Below are 26,447 nucleotides of genomic sequence, written 5' to 3' on the forward strand. Positions count from 1 at the left end.
CTACTTTATTTGGCACTACCTGTTTTAAGTGATGGTAAAACTACACAGTCAGACGAAGTCTTAATGTGGATGTTCAGCAGGGTGAGGAAAGGAAGCAGGTGGCTGGAAAGAATCACAGAATTGTAGGGGTTGGAAGGGACCTCCAGAGATCATGGAGTCCAACCCCCTGCCAAAGCAGGTTCCCCACACCAGGTTGCACAGGTCGGCATCCAGGCAGGTCTTGAACATCTCCAGAGAAGGAGACTCCACAACCCCCCTGGGCAGCCTGTTCCAGTGCTCCTTGCTGAAGGAGATCAGCTACAAAGCAGACATGCCATCATTGCTCCTGAAAAGCGCACACGGTCACGACAGACGGTGAGAGGACGTTGACAAGCTGCAAATCTTTTTGCCCTTTCTGTAGGAAGTCCACCTTTTCTGTCAGAGTCCTCTCAACTGAAAGTTCCTGCAATTCTGCTGCGGAAAACATGTTAATATCTTCGCCACAAAACACTAAAAACAATTTTTTGTTCCATCTCAGCAGCAGCCAGTATGATTCGGAATCCAATTTCCACCATTACTGAGATTCTTCCCTTTATATTTTAGTTATACACTTACAGCTAAACCATTATCCTAGAGAAAACTGCAAGTCCTATCTGTAACAAACACTGCTTGCATTTACACATTCACCAACATCTGGTTTCTAAACAAGACAGGACTTGCACAGAAATCTAAATATCACTGCTTATCTCCAACATTATTCCCAGTTGTCAGCGCTATCTTATTAAAAAAGCCCACAAAGATGGGAGAGAAAAATTGATCCGAATATATTCTCAACAGGTTTTATTGCCACATACTTTATAAAGATAAAAAAAATTCAACTGTAAACTTTCAAGTGTTCATCTGGCTCCCATTTATAGTGATTGCCAAAAGTACATAATAAGAAGAAGGATGGGGGAGGAAGAAACACACTGGAAATCTAGAAAACTGAAGCTTTCAGTTCACATGAAAATTCTACGCCTGGGCAATATTTGCTAAGTAACTTATAACTGAAATAGAACGTAAAACATTTATTACAAAACCCAACTTCTAAATAAATTGTGGAACAACTCATCCAAGAAAGCATTGAGATGAGAATTACTTGGCTGAAAAAAAAGAAATCACACTTAAGCCCCACCCACCAAATTCTAAAAACTATTCTTGGCTTCCAGAATTCTTCAGACTGAAAAGTTTTTATTTCTTACATAGGTGAAACTTCTGTAAACACAAACAAGTTGTAGTGAAACATTTAACCACTCACAGAAATGTGACTAATGCAGTGTATGTATGCTTTGGCTCTACCTCTGTCTCAGACAGCAAGCAGCTGCTTTGTTTCTCAGCTAAACTATTAAACAAAATGGATAACACATGCCTTGTTACAGACCTCTAGCCTGCACAATTAATACTCGATTCAAAGAAAGAGCCTTAGCAATTAGAAAGGGTAAATCACCAGACAGCAGAAAACTGCCACTTTGCCAAGCAGGATGAACTAGACTGGATAACATTTGTAAATGTTAAAGCTAAGTACAGCCCCCTGCTCCAGGATATTACCTCTTACCCTGGGGACAGAATGCTGGCAAAGCCTTTTTTACCCCATGGAAAGCACTTTTAAGACTGTCAATCTTGGAAAACTTATTCATTGCAGCAACCTGGATGTAATTCATAACTTTACTCTTTCACCAGTCTACTTTGGTTTAACTCACGCATAAGAACTTCTGGTTTTAGCACACAGCCACAGAAGAACTTGGAATCTGCTAAAACGGTAGGTGGACTTTTTTCTGAAAGTACCTTCACCTAAAGCTTAAATAAAGCACATCCCTACAGCAAGCAGAACAAAATGCTGTGTGAAGATCGATTTTAAGAAATACTGTGTATGTATTTAAAATGCTTCTCAACTGTGCTTGTAGCCTCCATCCCAGCCCCAATTGTGTGCAACCTGTAAAATATTACTGGGGGGGGGAAGGATTATCTTCTGCTGTTTGCTTTGAAACGTGAAGATAAAGGCAATGAGAGAATGATTTTCAAGCTCAAGTGCTTATAGCAACATATTTTGACAACAGGGAAAAATCATTTTTATTTGATAAAATATATATATGCCAAGTGTTTCATAAAATGCTTTGTAAAATCCTCCTGCCATTGGCAGAAATAGCACTCTGGCAAATAGGCACACGCAATATTTTCTTTACTAGTTGGAAAAGGCTGTTTATTATTTCCTAGTTTCATTTCACATTAATAGCACCTTTTATTAATCCTTCAGTCTAATTAAAGAATACCAAGAGTTAAAAGTTGTTCCACGTTCCTTATGCGTTAGAAACCTCTGCCAACTGCTTCTCTAGGCTTTAAATATTGTTTTGACGGATTGCATTTTCATTTGCAGTCACAAAGAAAGTATTCTCCACAGTCAACACACGAGCAGACCTCCATCAGCTCAGTGCAAGTCAAGCACTTTGCTCTGTGAGAAAATGAAGACTTTGCAGGCTGCTTTTTTCCTGGTGGCGTTTGTACCTCTGGTGAAGCCAGCACCAACAATACAGCAAGATTCCTCCAAGTTTAATGACTATGAGACAGATATTGCCATGGGAAGCCTGATCCAACAGGATTATGAAATGCTGTCCAAGGATATAATAAAGGTATTTCATTTATATAATCACCTTCATATTTTAACTGCTAAGCATGATAGAAATGAATTGGATGTTACACGATAGAAATGAATTGGATGTTACATGTATGTAACAAGTTTTATTGAGAAGCTTTTTAATAATGGCAAAACACAGAATAGTTCCAGAAATAAGAAAGCCACTCAAATTAAAAGCACAAAACTACCTCTTGTTATGGTCTGAGTAACCCCCAAAAGACACGTTTTTGCAACTAAGAGTACAGCATTGCTTTTCACTCTGCTGCAGCTACGTGCCTGCTGTTTCAGAAGGTATACCAGCACATTAGCTGGGCAGTTTGGGTAGTGCTGTATTAACAAAGTAAGTCTGAATTCAGATTAAGGAGGGTAATTTCATTCAGTTGATTTTTTTTTTTACTATCAAAGAAATACTTGAAACTGTAATCTTACCATAAGCAACCTGTTGTTATAAACCACCGCTTTTCTTTTGACTCAAGCTGTTGTGTGTTTTACCTTTTTTTTTCTCCCGGGGCTTTTAGTTTGTTTTCTTTTTGCAATTCTGAGGTACTACATACAGAATGCCCAGCACCGTGGGCGTCACCTACCGGTGTTAACACTTTGAGACTCCGCAACATAGCAATCAAAACGCCCTGCGGCACTCACCAGCACCCCCATACGGCCGAACGGACAACTCGGAACCGTTTTGCTGCTGCTCTATATAGGAGCCTGTTGATTTAAACGCTTAAACAGGAGATACAAGAACGAGTTAAATCAAGTGCAACAGCCTCAGCTGAAAGGCACAGTACAAAACCCCACCTCTTTACAATAAACTAGTCTGATAATGAAATAAGAAGGGAGAGCAGAAGACAAGTGATATAAGCAGTAAGTCCCAGCACATCTATAAGAGAAATCATTTCTCTCTCTATTTTTAAAATACTTTTCCAGTTCCACTTAGATCACACCTTTCCACGCCAGGCTAAAAACAGCAGCTAAGTATTTATATCAGAAACAAACTAGGCATTCTTAAATCTGACACGTGCCAGAGCAATGGAGCAACACGCCTCACCAACTTCTGAACAAGAGCATTTAAAATGACTCAACAAAGAAGTGACCATCCAGTCAATGAGTAAGACTTTTTAAATTGCTATGTACTGTAACTTTAATGAGCAAAGCACCAAATAGCTTTCTCTACTAACGTCATTCTACTAAGAGTACACCACTACTCACAGTAGGAGGATACCTACAAGGAAATAATGCCTGCAATTTGCCATAGGCTGAGCAGTGCCTGTGCTGGCAGCACCATAAACTAGAGGTCTACTGAAGGCCAACAGTTCTGCTCGTGATAATTCCAGGAATGCAGTCGGTCACTATTTCCACCAGGTCAGTTCTCCAGTGACGTGCTTTCATTGCAAAATAATAAATTAGTTCCATATGTGCAACAAATAGATCTCTACAAATTCCAGTGTCCCCAACTTCAGTCACTGGATATGCAGGCAAGCATTCTATTCTATTAAAATACAAATCCCAGATTCCAGAACATTTCAGCTGTAACTGAAATGCGTGCCAATAATTTCCTCCAACTTGCCCAATCTGAAAATCTTAATCTTGCACGATCAAGTTAACTCCTTATTGTGTATTGAATCAATTTTTAAAGTTTACACTAAAAACTTATATCCCAATTCTCAGATTAGAAATCCATCTACCTGTATTTGTGGTAGTGATCAACTACAGTGCTTTATTTGAAGCCAGACACCATCACATGTACGGACTAATTCATTTCACAACACTCAACTTTCTAACACACACCTGTTAGCAGGAAGAATCAATTACTTTGCAGAAGAAGTTCCAAAGACGTTTCGAGTGTTTACATGTCACATAATAGTCTGATTTTATGTGGGGAATTCATGTCTGTGGAGTAAGGTGCAAGTGACAGGTAGAATTTAAGTGTGAAATTACATCAACATTCCTTCAGTGTACTAATCTCTATAAATGCAAGTAATAAATGTCCTGCAGGTATCATCCAAACAAACTTCTCCACCAATATTCCATGCTTACTACTTTTTTTTAGCTATCCAAGCAATTCTTCCAATATTTTGGCTACCTCTATTTACAGAGGGTGAGTGGGAATACATTGCCTGCACATTTCACATTATTCAGCAAATAATCAGGTTTTATTGTTTGGGGTTGTTGTTTTTTTTTTGTGATATTCCTTTCAGCAATGAGTTGTGCACTGTGCTCTGCAAAGAACTTGCATTTTCATTCTTGGATCACATCTCAAGCATTTTAGAAACCTACACCTGGTACAGATATGCTACATCAGCAAACACTCTTCATACAAGCATATTAAAAGTCTCCCTTGTGATCCATACGTCTTTACTGGCCTCGACACCCATCAGGATCCTGATTTCATATGCCTAATCAACAGAGTTATGTAAACTAAACTTTTTTCAGAACCCTGTAAGATTTGCTGCTTGTTTGAGTCTTCTATCTTTCCAGCTTACACCACAGCTTCTCTACACCACACACTTGAAGTCTCTCTCTCTACACAGAAGTTCCATGCAACAACACTGAACTGTCACCAGCATTCTAATTCGTGTAGAGAAGTCCAGCAGTAACAGATCAGCCTCTCCCAAAGATCTCAAAAACAACCCACAAGAAAGAGCTACAGCCTGGATAGAGACAGGACAAGCCAAGTGATGGACAGTTCACACGCCAAGAGTCACAACAGCAGAGGCTGGCCAAGATACCTGTTTCTTCAGCTCAATGCTTTTACATTCCAAAATACAAAACAAAAACAAAAAAAACCAAAAAAAACCCACCACCAGTAAATGAGACCAAAGTCGGCACCCAAAGGAAACTGACAGCGTTCTCCCACTGCTCTAGGAGGCGTGCTAGATGCCTCAATGAGGGAGTTAATTAAGTAAATTGGTTCCTGTGAGCAACCGGTGCACACAGAATCTCTCCATTGATCGCAGTACTCAGGCCAGGATTCTGTTCATTAAGCACGCTTAAAGAAAAGTGTTCTCCACATCTGTTGATGCTTTTCTCTCTGCACATTCTCAATAGCCAAGCAGACCACACTGCACCTTCATCCTGTTCTAAAACTTCTCTCCCATCAAAAAAGACAATAAATGATGCCAGCCAAACACAGTTGCTGCAATCAATCGAACACGTCCCTCCAAACACCAAAATATGCAATGGTATGATCCACTGTATGTATATGCTAACTCACAAAATAATAGGTAATTCTCTAAAATTTCTATCTATGGTAATCAGTGAAAATCTACCATTTCCAACATCACCCAAGGCTGCATTTGTTAGCAGCTCAGGTTTTAATACAGCCTTCAGGGAAGTTTAATGAAATCATAAAGCTGAATTTCAGCCAATACCTGAAAGGAACAGATTTCTAAACCAAGTTTTCAAGCAATTTAAATGATAATTAATATCGTTACAGGTGATTTCAAATAACTTTGAAGGCAAGGAAATGTAAGGATATATTTTTTAACTCAATCTAACTCTCTTAAAATTCCACATTTTCTACAAAACCTGCCTTCTGAAGAGTAGGTTTTGGAGACATTCAGAGCTTACATTGTTCTTTCATCATCATCACACAGTCTGTATTTTCCACTCATTTTTCTTTATGGCTATTGGTCTTATCCAAAGAAGAGTAGCAGTTCATTTTCCCTTCTCGCCTTCCAAACTGAAGAGCTCACATACAAGAGGATAACACATCACATCACTCACCCAGCGTATAACAACAACTTAAAAATTAAATGTCACAAGATGGTATGAGGTAGGAAGCTCATGTTAAGAGATACGCTATTTAAGATCCCTGGAATACTGTTTATTGCTTTTTAAAATAACTTTTGCTCTTTCACAAAGGATGGAACAAATGTTTCTCTTGACACTGGCCTGCAAGGAGATGACAGCCAACTGAGTGCCAGACCCACAAAGGATACAAGTAAGTGAGCAGTGGAGAAGTGGATATTGCTCTGTGCGAGGTCTCCTAAGGAACCTGCTTTAAATACCAACACTAAACGTACTAAGGATGACAAAGGATATAGAAATGATGTTTTCATGTCTCTTGGGGAAAGCCTTCTAAACTTTAGCCTCTAATGGAGCAGATTAAATATGAAAAAAATTAGAAATACTAAAGTATCTCTAGGTAAACTCTGAATATACAAAACACAGCTGGAAGAATCTCTACAGGATTACAGTTGCATTTGCTGTATAGGTGCACCCAGGTTCAATAAGCTTGGCATACGAGAACCAAGACAAACAAAAAGGCCCCAATAAGGTCCACAGTTTAACCATATCATAACATGTTTAAACAGATTAATTTGAAGAATCTGATGCTCTCAGAGTTCACATCTGATGACCAAGGAGGCCAGTATTTACGTAGTTTCCAGTCTGGCTGTTTTTTTGTTTTTTTTTTCCCCTGCTGAAATGTAAAACATTCAGATACAAATGAATTTGGGAACAGAAACAGATGAAGTACAAGAACATCAAGAATGTTCTTTACCAGCCTAGGAGACATCCTGGGTCTGTGATCTAAATTACCAAAAATCACAGATGATGCAGCAAGACCACTGAAGTGCTGATGTTCACTGAAGTTTTAATGCAGGGCAATTAATTACTGTCAAATGGCCTCTGTCAACAGCACCATCAAAAGGAGAACAGACCTGGGAGAAGCCCAGGGCTCCTAGTCAGATAAGCACAGAAACAACTGCTTTTTAAACAGTGGCACCATTGATTCACAAACATTTCTTTTTAATTATTTCTTACGCTAACAGATGACAAATAAGGTACCACATCCAAAAATGGTAAATCCTGTGGGTAAACCCTGCCAAAAATGCTCCAGTGCAATTACAACATCAACTGGGGGCCCTTTCAGATGTTTCTCCTGTATTTCAAGGCAAGTTCAGATAAAAACAGAGTATATGCATGGCACAAAAACAGAACACAAAAAAGATTTTCAGAAGTTTTAAATGCTGCTAGTAGGACAATAAAATTTTTAATGGAGAGAAAAATCTTAGAAGGTACCAGAAAGAATTGGTTTGAATGAAGCTGATGTCAGCTGATTAACTTTTAATTGCTCACTCACAAAATACTTCCCTTTCAGATCTGCCTACCTGCCTGCTCTGCGTGTGTTTAAGCGGCTCGGTGTACTGCGAGGAAATCGATATTGAAGCTGTTCCCCCACTGCCCAAGGAAACCGCGTACCTTTATGCACGATTTAATAAAATCAAGAGGATAGCTGTCTCAGATTTTGCTGACATTAGTAAGTAACATTCAGATTTTAATTTGTTTACCTGCTCGTGTCCTTTCTCACTCTGCCAGAACTGCCAAAATAATATACATTCCTTATATTTTGCTAGTTCACATCATGTACATGACTTATTTAAAAATTCAATGCTTCTATCAGCAAAGGAGCTCCGAAGGCAATGCGGAAACCCATTTTGCCCCACATATCCATCTTAATACTTCCAAACCATCAAAAACAAATAGCTAAAAATGAAATTTAATTGTATGCCAGCCAGTCTTCAACAATCATGTCTATTTCTTTCAAATGCTCTGGAGATCTTGCCCACCTACTTCACCTCCGACACGGCAAATCCTACCAGTACATAAAGGCACGTTGCCTCGATCCAAACAGCAAGTTTCACACAAATACATAATGCACTTATTTCATCAAATTTATACATATAAACAAAACTCTTAGTTTGTGATCTGCTAATTTAAGTACTACTAGATGTTACAATGACAGTGGTTGTAGCATCCTGCATAAAACCATGGATTTTTCACATCACATAATTCTATATTCAGTATTTACATTTTCAATTCTTTCGTGTTAAGCTACTTTGAGAAGAATTGATTTCAGTGGGAATATGATAGAAGAAATAGAAGATGGAGCCTTTTCAAAGCTCTTGTTATTGGAAGAACTTTCTCTTGCTGAAAACCGACTTGTGAAACTTCCAGTTCTACCTCCCAAACTGACAACATTTAATGCGAACCAAAACAGAATCAAAAGCAGAGGAATCAAAAACAATGCTTTCAAGGTAAGTCCAGGCAAGCAAGCTAGATAAAATGAATAACCATAACGACCAATATATTGATTTATTCTGTATTTCTGCAATCCAAGAAATAGATGTGCAAGAAGCAGCATTTCAGGCTTTGTTGTGAAGGCACTCTGGAATAGTGGCTCACTGTACACCTGCCCTCTCATGAAGTTCATCTAAAGAAATTTAGATACAATTTTACCTGCTTCTTTTATCACACACAGAGAGATGGTAGATTCAAAACAGATGGTTCCAGTAGAGGTCTGTGGATCACAGAAATGCTAATAATGACATCTTCAGAGTGGAGCCAAGTTTTATAACCAGTACAGTGACACAGAAGTTTGCAGAACATAAAGGCCTGCTCTATGAGTTTCTTGATGAAACAGAATTCAACACTCACAACAAAAGAATGTTTCCTGTCAGATCCCTTTACAGCTTTATCTGTGATCAGAAAAAATGCAGATGTCTAATAACAGATATGAGAGTAATACCAGCACTGATCCTCTCTTTTGTTCCACTAGAAACTGACAAATTTGGCCTACCTCTACTTAGGACATAATGCACTGGAATCTGTTCCCCTTAACCTACCAGAAAGCCTGCGCATTCTGCACCTTCAGGTACTTTTGAAGTATTTTTGCTTAACGTTACATTACAGAAAGACCGAGTCCCCCTCTTCTTCCTTCCAAAGCACTTGGCGCTGCAGTTGTGCTATCACTGCCTATTGCTCCTCCACACAACAGCTTACTTCTGCTCTGTATGGTCACAACTGAGCAGCGTTCTGTCTATTCCATTAACATACAGGAGGAAAAAGCCGTTCAAACAATTCCCTCCAGTTACACAGAACTACGTTACCCTTGCTGTCAGAAGTTATCGCCTAACTACCATGCAGGAATTTCTCATAAATTTTGGCACACCAAATTCAAGAAATAAATAAATAAACCAAAACAGTAATAATCTTTGGTCAACAATAAATTCCAAACATCAGTAACAACCTCAAACTGTTTATTGATTGGTTTGAAAGACTTGATTCTTACCAATCCGTAACACAAACCAATCCCAGCGTCGATAAATTGAGTGAGCAAGAAGGAAGTTAAAGCTTGACAATTCTCAACTTGTATGTGTGTGAACGCATTCATTTATTTCAAATACCCCCCCCCTTTGTTTTGCTTTGCAGCACAACAACATCACTACAATCAATGACGACACTTTCTGCAAGTCTAATAACACACGGTACATCCGCACACGTATGGATGAGATAAGGATGGAAGGAAATCCAATCCTCCTGGCAAAGCATGTCAATGCTTTTTCCTGCTTGAGAACACTGCCTGTAGGAACATACTACTAGCTACTACTTGCCAAAACTCAATCATGGTAACAAAAGATCATTCTTATTACTGTTTACATGTTTATATCTTCTCCATGCTAAAGCAATTTTCCCTGTTGAAATGAGGGTCTCCTCTGACAATTATTTCAAAGCAGCTATTCTATTTAGGAGTTGCAATGCCGCCCAAACTTCAGAATCCTTTGTTAATCAAAGTGTAAAAGTACATAAGTACACATACATATATTTCCAACTTGCAATTCAGCAGTTACTCATTACACGCAGCTAAAATCCTGCAACTGCTGCTTCACATTCTTCACCAGTTCCCAGAAAAAAAAATCACGATATTTTACTTTGATAAGCCAAAACATTTCTTGAGTAAGCTAAATTTTTACTCCAGTCAAATTTGTTTGGGCCTGGAATTAAACTATTTCGGTTAAAACTCCAAAATTGCATGGAAAAAAATCACACGTGAAAGATAATTAGGTCTAGAGACAGAATTTCTTCAAGTTCAACTTCACTGAAGTTTCCTTAAAAACTTATGGAAAAGGTGAAGAATTTTTTCAGGCCTAGTGTACCAAGCAACAAAGCAAATGGAACATTTCTAGTATGCATTAAATCTTCTTTTAATATTTTCCTTTCAAAATAATCCAAATACCATTATATATTACAATTGAATGTATCCATATAAACACATTCAACTGTATATGTTACATATAAATGTTTTTTACACGTTATATTTTGGATTTAAATATATAATATATAGACACTTCGTTCAGCTGTGCTCATAGGAGTCATTCTTGCCACTTCAGCTTTCCCATTTTAATACAACCATCAGCACACAGCAGGGTATGACTCAAGCACTTGTTTTTTCCTTTTTATCAAGACGTGACATTGACTGAGCCTCCTTCCACTGCTTTTTCTTGACAGGAAATGTGACAGTAAAGTTAACAAGAAATTGAATTAATGCTCTTACCTGTAAATGAGCAGATTTTCAACTAGAAGTCGGATCAAAGAAACAAATACCCTTGCACCCCATATTTTCGCAATACACAGAAGCATAACATCATATCTTTAAAATTAAAATTCTAACATAACACTATTCTAAGTGTTATCCTCAAACGAGTTAAACAAGTATTATTATCTCCTCAAATACCAGCCACAAGCTTAAATGCTTTTAACTGACAAATGCCAAAAAAGTGCTAATTACCATTACTAAGCCAACATCATACTAACCTTGAAGCTAGTGTAGATTTCTGATTTGTAGAAATAGTTAAGCACAAATGCATGATAACGTATCACTACCACCACAATCAGTATTGATTTTATAAGATATTTTGTATTAATTATGTCTATGTAGCTAAACCTCGATTTGTTAGTGCTTGTGCTCTAGACAATTATTACAGAATTTGAACTGAATTCTGAACATACTGATGCTCTGCCACTAAGAGTGCTGAGATCCAGGTGACCGTCAAGCACCAACAGTGGGTGCATCTTTCTTGAAAGAGGATGCAATTATGAAAATCAAGACAAAATATTTTCACCCTGGACCAGTCAAGAAGGACAAAGCAGTCCTCATCTCTTCCATTTAAATGTTTTAATATAACAAGAAAGAAATTCCATTGTTTTAATGTATCTGAGAACAAAACCAAGTCCTACGGTGCTTGTTGTTCATTTTTTCCATGTGAATCTTGAAACTTTTATGTCTCCAGGCACTTAGGGAAAGATAAACTACTGCAGAGCATATCAAAATACGTTCCAAATCCAATCCAAATTTATATCAGGAAAGAAATGAAAGCCACAAGTTGTTTCATCTCTATTTGCTAAATAAAATATAGAAAACATAGTTAGAAGTATGATAACATTACATAAACAGTGGTCTCAGATCTGATTCTCATAAGTAATCATCGCTACTACACAAAGCCCTCTCCAGTATTAATGGGATCAATAAACACCCCAAGTGTTTCAGGTTCCCTATGAAAACATCATGCACACAAATGTATACTCGTTTCTGTTATGTACACATGCATGCAAACACACTAAGATCTAACCACTACCACATCACAAATTTCATAGGAAGTTGTTGTATATATTTTTGAAAAAGTACTAAATATCAACAGTAATTTAATGCTTTTAATATTCTGCAAGCAAAACACAGACAACTGGTATATTCTGTGAGCCCCATGCAGCCAATAAATACTCATGTGTTTTAATTTCCTTTCCTCATTCACAGCAAGTTAACTCATTAAAACATTAAGTGAAAGAGCTTCAGTATGTTTTTTCCCCTTCTGTTTTTCTGATCTTGATTAGCATTAAGCTGAATGTACACCATTCTATTCACCCCCCCCCCCCATTTCTATTCTGTATTTTCAATAAACTTGAACTTCCTTCTTGTTAATCAATAGCAGCTTGCTTCATCTGTTCTTCAACAATCCCACTTATTTCAGGTGCAGTTTCAAAGCAGACAAAGGTGTCTGTAGACCAGAAAATTCTCTATAGCTGTAAATCCATTTTACAAACGAACATTTATTGCTGGAGCGCAGCAAGTTCTACGATCCCGATAACACCAGGTGACCATCACACAGCAGAAAGCAAGAACCCATAACCAAAGATTTGTGGGTTGTTCCACTCATCTCTCCAAAAGCCATTTAAAGCCCTATCTTGGATTTTTTCCCCACAGAAAGAGAGGACTGCCAGCAGAAGGTAGCAGCATTATGCAGAGCTCCTGAGTCTGTGTATGAAGCATACAGGTGATATCCCAGTTTGTTCCAGTAAAAATGCACAACTGCTAAAGCACAACGTTAGGGAATATATGATGCAGAGCATAGAATGTTTCTAACACAGCACTGCTCTACTCACATCTACTTAAACTTCTCCTGCACGCAAGAAAAGCCTGCTGCCAAATTTGCTTTTCTGCTTATTTACAGTTAGCCATTGGATGATTAATTTTGTTAAGTGCAAAAATTCACTACAAAACTGCCATTTCTAATCAGCAGCTTTGTTTGAAATACGCAGTTATCATCTGTCTGAAATGGCCATTATTACTTTAAGTACACACATGCTCATTACAACTATTCACTTCTATGATCCAAATGTTGAAAGCTGCTCTTAGCCACTTCCACAGCACTTGACACAGGATACAAAGTTACAAGGGCTACTAAGGTTGGATTTAATCATGCATCCATTTCTGAATTTTCTGATCCCAGAAAGTCATCTTTTCTTGATAAAAGAATTAAGAATGCTGGCAGAAATAGGAAGGCCTAAAAAAAAAAAAAATCTCTTCATGAGCCTATAATGGGATTGCATAAATATTCTCCCATGCTGATATTTTTCTCAACAGTACCTTTGCCAAAAGAAGTAACTTTAAAATGATGCTCTATTGACATAAACCTGTAGCATGCACTGACTTCAATGAAAACACCATCATGTAGATGCATGAAATATCAGCATTGTGTATGCAATATCTGTCATGAATTCATGGTTTCCATCAGTATGATGATGCAGAATACCAAAGAAAAGCCGTGAAGCCCTGACAACATCACTGCTGGTTTACACTCAGCTCAACTAACTTCTAAAACTGTTCCCTTAAGATACACAGGCCAGCTTCAAAACCACCTCCACATTTCCTATCTCCTGTCTCATGTCTTTCCATTTTTTAAAATGAAAAATAATTTCAACCGTTCACTAAACTGCTCTGCCTGGAACAACAGTGACTGCTACCATGAGGCTAATTGAAGGATTGGTAAAGTTGGGAAACATTTTTTAAACCATTATCAGAATGAAGCAACCAGATGGAAGAAAAATACTCGCCTAGCACAGTGCTAGAAGAGCCTAAAAGAGTCAAAACAAAAAGAAGTAGGAATGCAAGCAGTTCACACTTCATAATACAGTTGAAAAGCAATGATTATGCTGAGATTAATTACACTAAACGCTTGAGCTAAATAAAATTGAGCTAAAGAACAATTCAGCAGCTAATTACCCTTACATAATATCAACCATTCATCATATAAAATGCTCAGCGTTTGCAAGACTGCAGTATTTGTTTTTTTTTATGTTGTGAGAGAGTTTCTTATCTTAAAACCAGTCCAAAGACAAAATAAACATGCCAAATAATGGTAACTTAAAACAAAATTTGAACACTATTTTCCAGTTCAGAGGGAGGAATGGTTTATCTCCTGTTCAAGTCAAACATTTCAGAGCTGGAAGTGCTGTAGCCCAAACACATGCTGTCTCACTTTCAAGAGAGACAGATGCAGTCCTTTAGAGCTGACGCTTCAATGCCAAAGACCACAAGCGTTAATTTTATTTTCCTTTTGCCTTTTTTTTCTTTTCCCCCTGTTGTTGCTGATCTTCAAAATGAAATTTAATAGTAATAAACAGCTGCCTTGCTCCTCCACAGAAAAGGCACTGATATACTTCTTTTCCTCCATGTATAGGAAACCCAACAATAGCAGGGTAAAAACAACATGAATACCAAGCCAGGTCATTGCCTCTCGAACACAAACATCTTGAGCCAATATCCTCTTCTCCTAAATGCACAAAATCAAGATTGCCAGACCAGTCTGAAGAACACAAAGTTCACCTGCATTGCTCTCTTTTAATCAACCACTTAAGAATCAGAGTATTCACATAGAGAGGTTTGACAGACAGTACCTTGAAATGTAAGAAGGTGCACCTACGATGTTTGCACCACTCGGCATAAGATGAAAAGCTCCTGAAAAACATCAGAAGATTTCCATGTTCTTCAGTGCTGCAAAAAAAAAAAATACACTGTTTATCCCAAACAGCACAAGTAGTATCAATTCTATAGCCTAAAATCAGCTTCTTTAATGTAAAAGTGCAGTATTTTGTTGAAGGAAAAAAAAAGAGCCAAGCATTTCAAGCTTCTCCAAAAGGTAAGCAGCAGCAACAGAATTAGGCCTATTTGTAAAAGGTGATAAATCGGCAAAGCAGTTCTCCTGTTAAGTTTTAATTTGACTTTAGGCTTGTTCATTAATATTCTTTGTCTTGAATAAATTTCCAAGTGCCACACAGTAAAACAGTGATCTGCAAAACTGGTAAAACGAAGCAAATTACATTTTGAGGCACTGAATAATCCTCTGACTTCTGTCCCACCCAGCCCAACCTTGGAGCGAAATTTATTCTCCATCTCTGCCTGTGTGCCATCCAATCTTTTCAAGAGTAACCTTGAAACCACAGAAAGCAAGAAAGTCTTCTCATTAGACAATGCCTGGCAAATGTGATCTAAAAAACCGTAACCTTTTAAATACAGTTACACCTTCATCCATCTTTCTTTAAGAAAAATGGTGATGTTCTCAGTAATCAGTACAGTAAGGCTGGAGGGGAAAAAGGTGATGCAAATGAATCCACAACTGAGAAATGGGCTGTGGGGATATTAGTGCCAGGCCACCCTGTGCAGAAGCTAATAAATATCCCAGGATGGAGCTGAGCTGATCCTTGCAGGTCTCTCCTCAGTATCTCCACAGCTTTAGACTCACGTGATTTAGCAGCTCATCTACATCTGGATAAAATGCAGTTTCATTCATTTGAACAATCCTACACTTGCATTACATAATTCTCTAGTGTTCTACAAAGACACCTTCCCTCAGCTTGCATAGAACCAGAAAGGACTCTGTTGTGCTTACAGTTTACATCACAAGACTGAAATGTAAATGCTATTTTGGCAAGGAAATATTTCAACAGCAATATGCTACAGGAAATATTAATTTCCACCTATAACACCACTGAAAAGGGAGGGGTCAGCAGCAGTCACAGCAGTAGTCACACAAGGCAAGCCCGAGGAGTTTTCAATACAAAAGACAAAATATGAGACAATAAAGGAAAAATTCCTATCATTTGGCTTGGCTGTTTTCAGAGTTACTGAATAATGTCAACTGTAAATACCCAAGTCCAACGATTCCACACTCACTGTGAGCTTTTTCCATTTCTGCTGACCGCAGTTAACAAACAGAAGCAGCTTTTCTACTTCAAGGACCGGCACTGAAGTTACCTTTGTTATACACTGAACTGCTGTGTCATCCAGCAGAACTATGTTAGTTTGAATGGCAACATTTTTAGTAAGACACCATTACATTCCCTCTGAAATGGTCCATGAAGGCAGGCAAGGGAAATCAGTAACATGCAAAAGTTAGCCTTGAAATAAACAGAACCAATTGCATTGAGAGATGTGAACACTTAAGGTGGGTGCCATCAGAGAACTAGAGAGATCATCTAACTAGGAACATAAACAGACTTTATTCACCCTCTTTACTGTGTGCAACACAACAAAAGCAGCCATTAGATCTGAGAAACTATATATATATATATATATATATATATATTTATATATATACATATGCTTTAATCAGAAGAAGAAATACAATTCATCCACTTCACAGAACATAATACAAAAGACAGACTAGAGCAAATAGATGGAGAGCTGGTATGGGAAAAGGAAGAGGAAGGAGATGTTTGGTCCAGTTTAAACTGCTTCTCTTGTCACTGTCAGACCACTTAAAAAGCCACTTTGCCCCCTGTTTATGAGCTCCCTTCAAATACTGGGAGGCTGCAGTGAGGTCTCCCTGGGGTCTTTTCTTCAGGCTGAAGAAGTCCAGCTCCCTCAGCCTGTCTTTGTGAGACAGATGCTCCAGCCCTCTGAGCAGTTTTGTGGTCTCCTCTGGGCTCCATGTCTCTCTTGTGATGTGCCCAAGACTGAGCACAGTACCCCAGATGGTGCCCCACAAGGGCAGAGCAGAGTGGGACGCTCCCCTCCCTCGCCCTGTTGCCATTCCTCTCTTGATGCAGCCCTGGTTAATGCTGGCACTCTGGGCTGCACACTACTGGCTCACATCCCTAGAAACCTCAAGTTCTTCTCCCAGTTCAGGGACTGCCCCAACCCAAGTGCAACACCTTGCCCTTGTTGAACCTCATAAGGTTCTTGTGAGCCTACTTCCCAAGCTCATTCAGGTCCTTCTGGATGGCATCTGTTCCTTCTGCTGTATCAGTTGCACCACTCAACTCAGCATCACCTGCAGACTTGCTGAGAGTACACTTGACCCCGTGGTTGTTGATAAGGGCATAGAAGAGCAGCAGTCTCCATGCTGACCCTGGAGGATACTACTCATCACCAGCATCCACCTGGACAGAGCCACTGCAGCAACTCCAGCCACAGCCATCCAGCTGACTCCTCATCCACCAAATAGCTCACCTCTCTTCCTAATACAGAGAAAAGGATGTAATGTAGAAACATAGCAAAGACCTCGCAGAAATCCAGACTTCTAATACTTCAAAAACATTAATGCCTTTCCTGTTAGAGATAAGCTATTTTTTGGATGTTCAGAACAGATGAGAGCCAAACTTGATTCCTTCAGCAGAATGGCTGCAAGCTTATTACTGACTCACTTCAGCAGTTCAAGGGAGAACTTTGCCTGAGGTCCAGCTTTACTTAATGTATAGGAACTGCAATGCATTACACAAACTGGAAAAAAAAATAAAAAAAATGGGACATTCATTCAGATTCCGAAAATGTAAAAGAAAAGCCAAACAAGTTTTATCCTAGCCTGGAAAGAACAACATCATTAAAGGAAATTACCCAAGTAGTCACAACTGCCAGCAAAACCAGGCCAAGACAAAAAAAAAACAAAAAACCATGCTGGCAGCACAGGCTAAATTGAATCCCTGGAAGAAAGTAGACACACACATTTACAATAACTATCTCTGTGTCCTGGATGGGATTTTTATTTTTAACCACAACTCAATCATTTACACAAAGTCTGCACACAGTATAGTAAAATTCAAGACTGCAACAACTGCCCAAATCTCACTATCCAGCAAATGTGATTCTACACAGACAGCAATACACATTTTAAGCCCACCTACCTGGAAGGGAGGAATACAAACGTTTGTAACAATTTACATACTTGAAGTTTGTTTTTAAAAGTGATCACTTCCATGAGTAACCAATTTAATGCAGCTTAAAAGCACGTTGCAAGCCTTGTGACATTGTTTCTACATGACATTATTTGTTATTTTAGGCAACATGGTAGCTGAAAGTTCTTAAGACCAGATCATCAAGTAGAGAAATACAGATATTCGTAACAAGATCAGAGAAACAGTTGCATCAAAGATTTTAAGAGGCACACAAAGTGGTTAAGGTACCAAAAGGAAATTACAGTGTTGAAAGAAAGTAAGGACTTCTAATTCTTGCTTCGGAGTTCAAAGCTCATGGGCAACAGGGACCTCTCCACTGACTGCCTTCTGTTGAGTGAAAGAGGTCAGTGTGCCATCCTCGTACCACCCAGCTTCATCCCTGAACAACACTGCTGAATGGCAGTTGAAAAAAACACACACCAAGAAAATAGATTGACATTGAAGTTCTTTGGATGAAACAGAGCCAAAAAAGCTACATGTGAGCTGTGTTTCAATGAACGTTCTGATAGCATCGATAGCATCACAAAAAAAAAAAAAAAAGAACAATATTGGGTTTAGAATAGGTAAATCCCCAATTAGCCAGAATTAGCTTAATTCTTAATGCTGAAGTCAGTTCCCACAAATCTCAACACGCTGAGAACACTTCCAGAATGAGGACTGCTCTGAAAATAATGCCTCCTATGTGATTGTGCTGGCAGGAGGGCAGCAGAGCTCAGACTTTCCCTCCATCATTCTGTGACACGTTGTTGCCATACGAGAGACGGCAGCCGAGGGGCAGAAAACGGGATCTGTCATGGAAGTGCATATGGAACAAATGTGTGCCATTGAGCTCTACTGTGCAGAAAAAAACTGCATCCATTGTCATTTATCAGTGCTTTCTGGACATTTATGGAGAGCAAACAGAAGATGTGAGCCCAGTGGGTTCTGCTTTCCAGCAGTGGTGACAGTGGGTCACTTCTGCTGCACAGATTTTGACAACCGTGGCATGCAGGCTCTTGTTCAGTAGTGCTGAAGGCAGTGCAGAGCTAATGGTGGAGATTGTACTGAAAAACTGTGTTCTGCAGCTAGGAATTTGCTCTATCAAATAGTGTTGTTGTGCTCTCTATATCTATTGTAGACTCTATGGAAATAGGAGCAACCTACAGACAACAAGGTGGTAAGAAGTTAAAGCTTAAGCCTCTTTTTGGAACAAACTAAGCAATACAAACTGTCACTAAAAAAAAAAAAAAGTTAGTTACAAACAGAAAACATCAATCTCCAAAGCCAACATCACGTAAGAGAGAAGCTATCCAAAAACAGCAAACAGCATTTTCAAGCCCAGTGTTAACTATGCACCAGGTTAGAATCACACGCCCTTTGCCCAAGCACCGTCTCCTTTTACAGTATAACATCAACAAAGCACAAAAGCATCTAAGAAGTTCTAAAGTTGCAGCACTATTTAAGTGTTCAGTACACAAGACTTCTTGCACTGGGATATAAAACCAAGGAATTACTCTTACAGCTGCAGGAATAATTTATGCTTCACCTCACTTCCAAGATAGCAAGTCCATGCAGTGTTTGACGTAATGCAGACCTTGCACAAATCCTTCACTATTACTGTTCAATTCTATTAATTACTAAAACATATCAGCAGTTTTCCAACTGCCTATAAACTCCTCCTAAGTAGTCCATGCAATCATTTCTCTGCCCTCACCTGTTAGATTAGTTAAGTAATAAAAAGAAGAGACGGGGAGGAGGATTTTCCTTGGATATTGTAGTCCTCAGTGCTATAATAAAGTTTAACCTGGGTTATAACTTGTGCAAGGGGACTTGAGCAAAACTCAAAAGTAGAAGCACTGTGATTTTACCTGTACAGATGTTTCACTGTTACAGCATATTTTAAAAGGTGTACTTCTTCCTTAAACAACTATTGGATTCCAACAGTACCTTGTTGAAAATAAACTTGAGTTCTCCTTTTAAAAACATGTTGCTCAAGTGCTTTATTATTCTTGTTTTCTTCCAAAGCAGGATGGGCTTGGGAATTAGAACTGACTGCCAAGTTTCTAACTCCAGTGCTATTAAAGATCATGCATTATGAAAAATGGAACCAAAAGAAGTTAGGATGGCTGAGAGGAAAAATTCAGGCCACCTGAGAAAAGGCACTTGGCAAGGCTGGGCCATGGGAGTGAAGGAAAAATGAGAAAAGTGACAGGGAGACTGAGAAGAACAATACCAGATTCAGGTGGACAAGAACTGGAGGGAGAGGAAGGGAAGACATAGGAATCAAAATTCTCAGTGTAACTGGACACTGAAGAATAGAAGAGCTATTAGGGAAAATGAAGTCTGAAACTAGGCATGAAAAGAAGGGATTGGGAATTGGTAAGAACCTAGAAGGGGGACTGAGAAAACAAACCTTAAGGGAACATCACATCATCAGATTAAGCCAGTCTAATGATGCACTGCTGTCTATAAACACACACTGCCAATATGAACTCCACTCTGACAATGTATTTCCTGCCTCAAATGAGTAATAAATGTAATGTATAAGAACTATATTTATACATTACCATTAATTTGTCTTTCAACCAGTTGAGTACACTGGCATCATTTCCAGCTTAATTAATGTACACACATGAGAAGAACAGATGATACGTGCAAATGGAAGCTGAAGAGACAGCAGAACTGTTTGCTTTACTGATAGCATTGCCCTAACCCATGCTGCTCACAAAAACTCGTATTTACTATGAATACTTGTGCAACAAGTTGTCTCATGCAACAACTTTTCTTAAACAAAAAAACTCTGCATTACCTGGACACAAACTTGCTTAATTCTGAATATGGCCCCGATTCCATTAGGATGCGGAGGTCAGTAACAGCAGCAGACACATTCTTGTTGTTCTAGATCAGAGAAACAACAATGCAATACTTTAGAAGTTTCTCTAGAAAGAAATATAGGGACACATACATAAGATATACCAAAATCTACACAAATACTGCTACAGACAAAGCCTACAAAACTGTATTTTTAAGTTATGTCTCACTTCACGAAATTTTTTTTTGCATTTCAACACATCAGCATCATCCAGGCAACAAAGATTTTGGAGTAACATCTGAGCTGCTCTGTGCAGAGAACAGACATCTGTAAAAGAAGATTTCTTCACAAGAACTTCATCTACTCCCTTCTGTGTCACTTAAACTGCAGATTCTTCTCATTTTTCAACACAACTCCTCCATCACATAAACCAGAAATCTCAAGCTTAATCTCTCTTTTGGAAAACATCCTAATGCTAAAATCCTAAAATTCAGAAGTCCTTCTTCTGCTTGCATTCCTTCCATTTTACAACCTATTGTTTTGTCTCAAACTCTTGTCTCATTTTACAATAACACAACACTGAGGGAAACATCATAAAACGTTCCCAACTTCAAATACCTCACAAACTAAGAAAACATCAAGAAAAGAAAATCATTCAGTAGAAATGAAACCATGGAAGAATTGAAATCTTTTTTTCTATAAATTCTTGAGCACACCAGAGGAATACATCAGATAACAGTGAATGAAAAATAATACCTTGAAGACCATAGCAAACGTTTCACTTTATTATGGAGACTTTGTACTTATCTTTATTCTCAGTCACTACAGGGAAACAGCAACAGAGGAAACTATTGGGAAAAAGTGGAATCAAATGCAAACATCCCACAGCAATCCTTCTACTGCCATCAGCAAAGATAGAAAAGGCAAACCAAGAGGCTACAAAGTGTAATGGGTTGGGAAAGTAACATCAGGAAAAAACATTTTAAATTGAGAGCAAAAGGTTCAACGCATGCATGGAGGAGCAGTTGTAAGCAGTTATAAGCTAATATACTGCTGTCTAAAAAAACCTGCTTTTCCAGGAAGCAGGCTAAGAACATCTGCTAAGATGCCATCAATGTCATCCCAGGGTCACATAAAAGAATTTAAATGAAAACTCTCGAGAAGAAAGCAATTTTTTAAATGATTGCTTTCTCAATGGTTTTAAATCTGTTTAGGCAGATTTTCAAGCTAATTGCACACGTCTGCTACTAACATCTAGTTAGTAGGAAAGGAAGGAAAGTAGTAAATAGTAGTACTTTTCAACAAAAAAGTAGAACTTTCGAAGAAGGAAAGTAATAAACAAATGCTTTTACATTAAACTGCCTTATTTGTCCACATTTTGACCTTGGTAAGCACCTGCTATGCACAAGAGTAAGCAAACAGGAGTTTCTCCACTTGCACTCCAAGCCAGCAAAACACTAATCAGCTTTTCAGTATGTTCTCTCCTAGTCTGATGGTGTATCAAAACTAAAGGATCAGCCAAGATGCAGAATGTGTCAAGCAGAGAGCAAACAGTACAGCATCAGCACAGCCAACTTCAGCTATGGAAAGCTAGCCAGAGTGAACTCACATCTATCTGCTTTGTCTTCATACAATTGTATTTTGGAAAACAGCTTTTTATGTGCATGATTGTGATGCTGTAATGTGATGGAAAGCACAGCAATAGTGGCACAGTTACAAAATCCTAGGCTACAGCAAATGACAAGAAGCCCAAATTTTTTTGGCAGCAGCCCTAGACACAAAAACAAACCACACATGTACTCCTGACCTGTGTAGGTAACACCATAAACAAAAGCCTAGACATACGTACTGTGGCCAAAAAAAAAAGCGCTCTCCAATTGTGTCTGCTTGACTAATTTACAACTTTGCTGAACACAGCCACAAATCAAAGACATGAAAAAGCACAAAATGTTGGTGATACAAATATGATTAAGTGAAGCTACTTTTACACGTAACGTATTGTGTTTTAAGCAGTAACCTACAGGTATTGTGTATTTTAATGCTTTGCATGACCCAATCTTATTAAAAGGCTATATTTTTATTATCTGAAGGTTTGGTTTGTTAATACAAACACACTCAGTTTTCTGCGTTCCACATATCTACAAAGTGTAACTCTGTCAGCACTGGTTTTAGGTGGTAAACAGGCGGCTACTGCCACCTAGTGGTACAATGTATTGGAACCCCACGAATACACTCAACTGTCAGATGTATCATCCGCGCTCCAACGTCAAATACCACAGAACACAAAGAATTTATCATTCCCAAGGACCACGCGAGTGAGAAACATAATCAAGACCCACGATTGATGCAGGTTATTTCCATGCCTAAAGCTAAACGCAGTTCTACACATCAATGCTACAGCAGTACTACAAGGAGTCGAAGTTCTAAGCCATGCTGGAAAATAACTTCATTCAACTCAGCTCTCGAAATTCCGCATCATGGAACTGCAGACGAGTAACTAAATACTCATTTCCTAAAGTCACAGTGGCTTCTCATTGCCACCTCCAAAGTTGAGCTGAAAATCAAGTTTTCCTGAGAAGAAAACTTCCCAATGCCAAAAAAAGTTATTGCGAACTCTTGCCCACTGCATGATGAAAAGGCAGTTCACACCAATGAAGTGAGTAAGAGTATAACCAAAGTAAAAAAGAAGCTCTTCTTGCTTTTAACATTTTAGCTTTTCCTCTGTACCCTCATGTGGGGCTTGGAACTTTCCATTCTCCATTTCAAGATACCAGATTATAGGAGAATGTGGTAAGAATTTCATGACTGGATGTAGAACTTGAACTTTAGAAGTATTTTGCTTGGATGCACGTGGAACTCAAAAGCTGGGTCCATCTGTCATAGAGAGGCTTACATCAAGGAAGCAGCCATAATGATAAAACACCAGTTAAAAGTTTAAGCATTAACTTTCGCTCATTTGAAGTTTTGCTTGTTTATTTATTTGTTTTTAATATTAACATTAACTGTTACCTGCACTTCAAGAAGCTGGAATTCCAAACAAAAAGGCAAGGACTGGCAATTTCCTGATAATCTGTGCTTCTGAACTGTTCTATTTGCAGCTGTTGTTAAAATATAAAAATAATAAAAAAAGAAAGTTAGCAAAATACTTATAACTTACTCAACCATTACTGTATTTCTTCCACTAATCATGTTTAAAGTACCAAACAATTCTGTTCATCATAGAAATCATGAAATTAAGTGAAACATGTTAAGAACTGTTAACTTCATAGGAAACTTTTGCTTTTCCACATGAAAAATACAGTACTTGCTCAGAAACTGTTTTCTCAATAAAGGCAGTTATTCTGCAATACAGTAGCATTTTCTTTCTGTTAACATTTGAAGTGGAATTACAACATGCATCTGCAAATGTAATCAACTGAAACGTGTTCAGCACAGCACCAGTAACAGCCACAAAAATGCTTACTTTTTTCTAATGTTTTCTTAGAATGACTTGTGATCTGAATACCAGTGAACTTCACCAAAAAGGAGAGATCTCTCTCTAGACTTTCAAGTTCAGCCTTCAGGTCCCATGGAGACGTATATCCCTTAAGTTCTCCCAGAAATTCCCCTTGGAATAATTTTCTGGAAGTAAAAAAATGGGAATGAGAAAAAATGTATAATAAATAAACAAACAAAAGACTCAAGAGATGAGAAAATGTTTTGTTAAATCAGTACAACAGTATCGTTAAATTAAAGGCATTTGTGATTTGTTTGAGAGCTTTCAATCCAAGATCAGCTGTCAGAAATCTAATTTCAGTTAAATTTCTAACCTGTTTGTGTTCACTGCCAGGCAGACAGAGCCTTTATTTTAAGTTTTTATATAAAAGCACTTGGAGGAACATACAATAAAAGTGAACTGTGATGCCTTTAGCAACCTGACATAGCTTACCTAGAGAATATACTTTCAGTATGGAATATCAATTGAAAAATGAAAAGCTCCACTTCTACAGGGGTGACTGCCTATACAAGAACCCAGCTTTTTTTTTTTTTAAGTAACATCTGTGTGCATAACTTTGCACGGCCCACACATGAACTGACATTATTGCCTTTTTCAGACAAAAAAACCTAAACAAAACAAACAGATGCCACTAAAAAGAAATTAACTACTTATTATTTGTAATCTTCTATCACAACTGATCCATATCCTAAACAAGATCTGTATCACAACAGCGCTGCAAAAGTAAGTACAAGTCTCAGTGCTGTAACACACAGACAAAGGCATAAGTGAAAGAATTTTGATAAATGTCAATAATCCAATACAAGCAGAAGACGTACACTGACATCTGTACTTCTTCATCAGAAAAAAAGGTGGATTCCTGTTGGATATCTTCATATTTTTCAGACAACAGCTTAATTTCTTCTTCCAGTAGCTGAATTTCATCTTCATAAGCTTGATAAACGCTGCGATCCATTTCTCACACTGCAAGATACTGGGAAAACAAATGTACGTATAAGGTCTCACCTTCCCCCAAAATGGATCAATTTCACAATTAAATTTACCCAAATAATTAATTTTAAAATACAAATATGGCATTAGCCAACATTTCTGCCATAACGTGAAACAATCTAATTGTATCTTATGTCTTTTGAAAATCAAAGAATATTTACCATTTTAAAATCTCCCGAGAAGCTCTGACAGATACAATGATTTACACTGCTGTAATCAATTTGTAGAATTAAGCAACATTGTTTGCTATGGAAGATTAAACTAATATGTGAGCCTTGATACTCAGCAACTAAATTCAGCAGGAATTCTGCCATCAGCCTGAAATCAGAACATGGCTCCAGGACAAGCAGAACTCCAATCTTCATACAACAGTACTTTAGCATCAACATAATTCCTATTTAAACTCCTATGAAACCCCATTATAAGGTTACTGGTCTACAAGTAGATAAAACATGGGAGAAGCAGCAGCTTCTTCCATGCAACAATTGTACCAGCAAGAATCTGACAAAGAACAAACCACTGTCTTGAAATAATAAAGTAAAAATGAACAACAATAAAGAATACTCTCCAAAGTATGTAAAAACTTAGGGGAAAAAAAAATGGCTTTGTTGCATTAATTCCTTGACAACAGAATCCATAGAGCCTAAATGTAAATCTTAGATCCCTTGCAAGACATAAATCACTGCATAACTGTATGGGAACTGTTGAGGCACAGCCTGAACCACTGATGGAGCACCTGGGGAAAGGACCCGGTCAGCCTTGGAAGCACAGGTGAAGGGAATTCAGCCGTGAGACAGGAAGGGTTGGAGCCTGGCTGTGCCTCTCTTAGAGCTCACTGAAGGGCTGACTGCCACTGGGGAAGGATGTCTGGTTGGGGATCCTTTCCTTGAGAGCCCAGATTTTCAGAGACAGGCGAGCACTTCTTTCTAACACCTTTCCGTTGCGTTGGTCCCTTTGTCATTACACCTCCTGCATCACCACTCTATTGCACTGATCCTTCCGATTGCTACGGTAACCGACGGATACCAAAGCAAAAAGAGGGAAGCAGCGTAGCAAGATTTCTTTGAGAATCTTGAACTGTGATTTCACCTCGGAAACCAGCAGTCAGCGGCAGCATCTGAGCAGTGCTCCAGGAGCGCTGAGGGATGGAGCACAGCTGCTCTTAGCAAACACAGAAGCATTAACGAGCAACAAGCAGTGGACAGGCACAAGGAACAGTCACTTTACACGAC

The 26,447-nt window shown here is 38.4% G+C and overlaps 2 protein-coding genes across 3 annotated transcripts in view; one reads left to right on the top strand and one right to left on the bottom strand.

The window, feature by feature from the left end:
- CENPP (centromere protein P) overlaps nucleotides 1-26,447 on the bottom strand; it is a 116,941-nt gene that overhangs the window by 90,045 nt on the left and 449 nt on the right. The window contains exons 1-6 of one of the 2 annotated variants that reach the window (XM_052679249.1): nucleotides 25,377-25,669; nucleotides 25,044-25,198; nucleotides 24,193-24,350; nucleotides 23,739-23,827; nucleotides 20,727-20,815; nucleotides 14,663-14,759 (exon numbers count right to left, since the gene is read on the bottom strand). In XM_052679249.1, the coding sequence (XP_052535209.1) occupies nucleotides 14,663-14,759; nucleotides 20,727-20,815; nucleotides 23,739-23,827; nucleotides 24,193-24,350; nucleotides 25,044-25,180 (570 nt within the window). In that variant the 5' untranslated portion in view covers nucleotides 25,181-25,198; nucleotides 25,377-25,669. Of the gene's footprint in view, nucleotides 1-14,662; nucleotides 14,760-20,726; nucleotides 20,816-23,738; nucleotides 23,828-24,192; nucleotides 24,351-25,043; nucleotides 25,199-25,376; nucleotides 25,670-26,447 lie in introns of those variants that run through there. The other variant, XM_052679248.1, reaches the window with a different exon arrangement.
- OGN (osteoglycin) lies at nucleotides 1,390-12,411 on the top strand. Its single transcript, XM_052679247.1, has 7 exons — nucleotides 1,390-1,777; nucleotides 2,393-2,645; nucleotides 6,512-6,590; nucleotides 7,752-7,910; nucleotides 8,486-8,688; nucleotides 9,210-9,305; nucleotides 9,863-12,411. The coding sequence occupies exons 2-7, from the start codon at nucleotides 2,478-2,480 to the stop codon at nucleotides 10,031-10,033; spliced, it is 876 nt and encodes a 291-aa protein (XP_052535207.1). The 5' UTR covers nucleotides 1,390-1,777; nucleotides 2,393-2,477; the 3' UTR covers nucleotides 10,034-12,411.

The sequence above is a fragment of the Tympanuchus pallidicinctus genome, unplaced genomic scaffold (genome assembly GCF_026119805.1).
Source record: "Tympanuchus pallidicinctus isolate F22 unplaced genomic scaffold, pur_lepc_1.0 scaffold17, whole genome shotgun sequence".
NCBI lineage: Eukaryota > Metazoa > Chordata > Aves > Galliformes > Phasianidae > Tympanuchus > Tympanuchus pallidicinctus.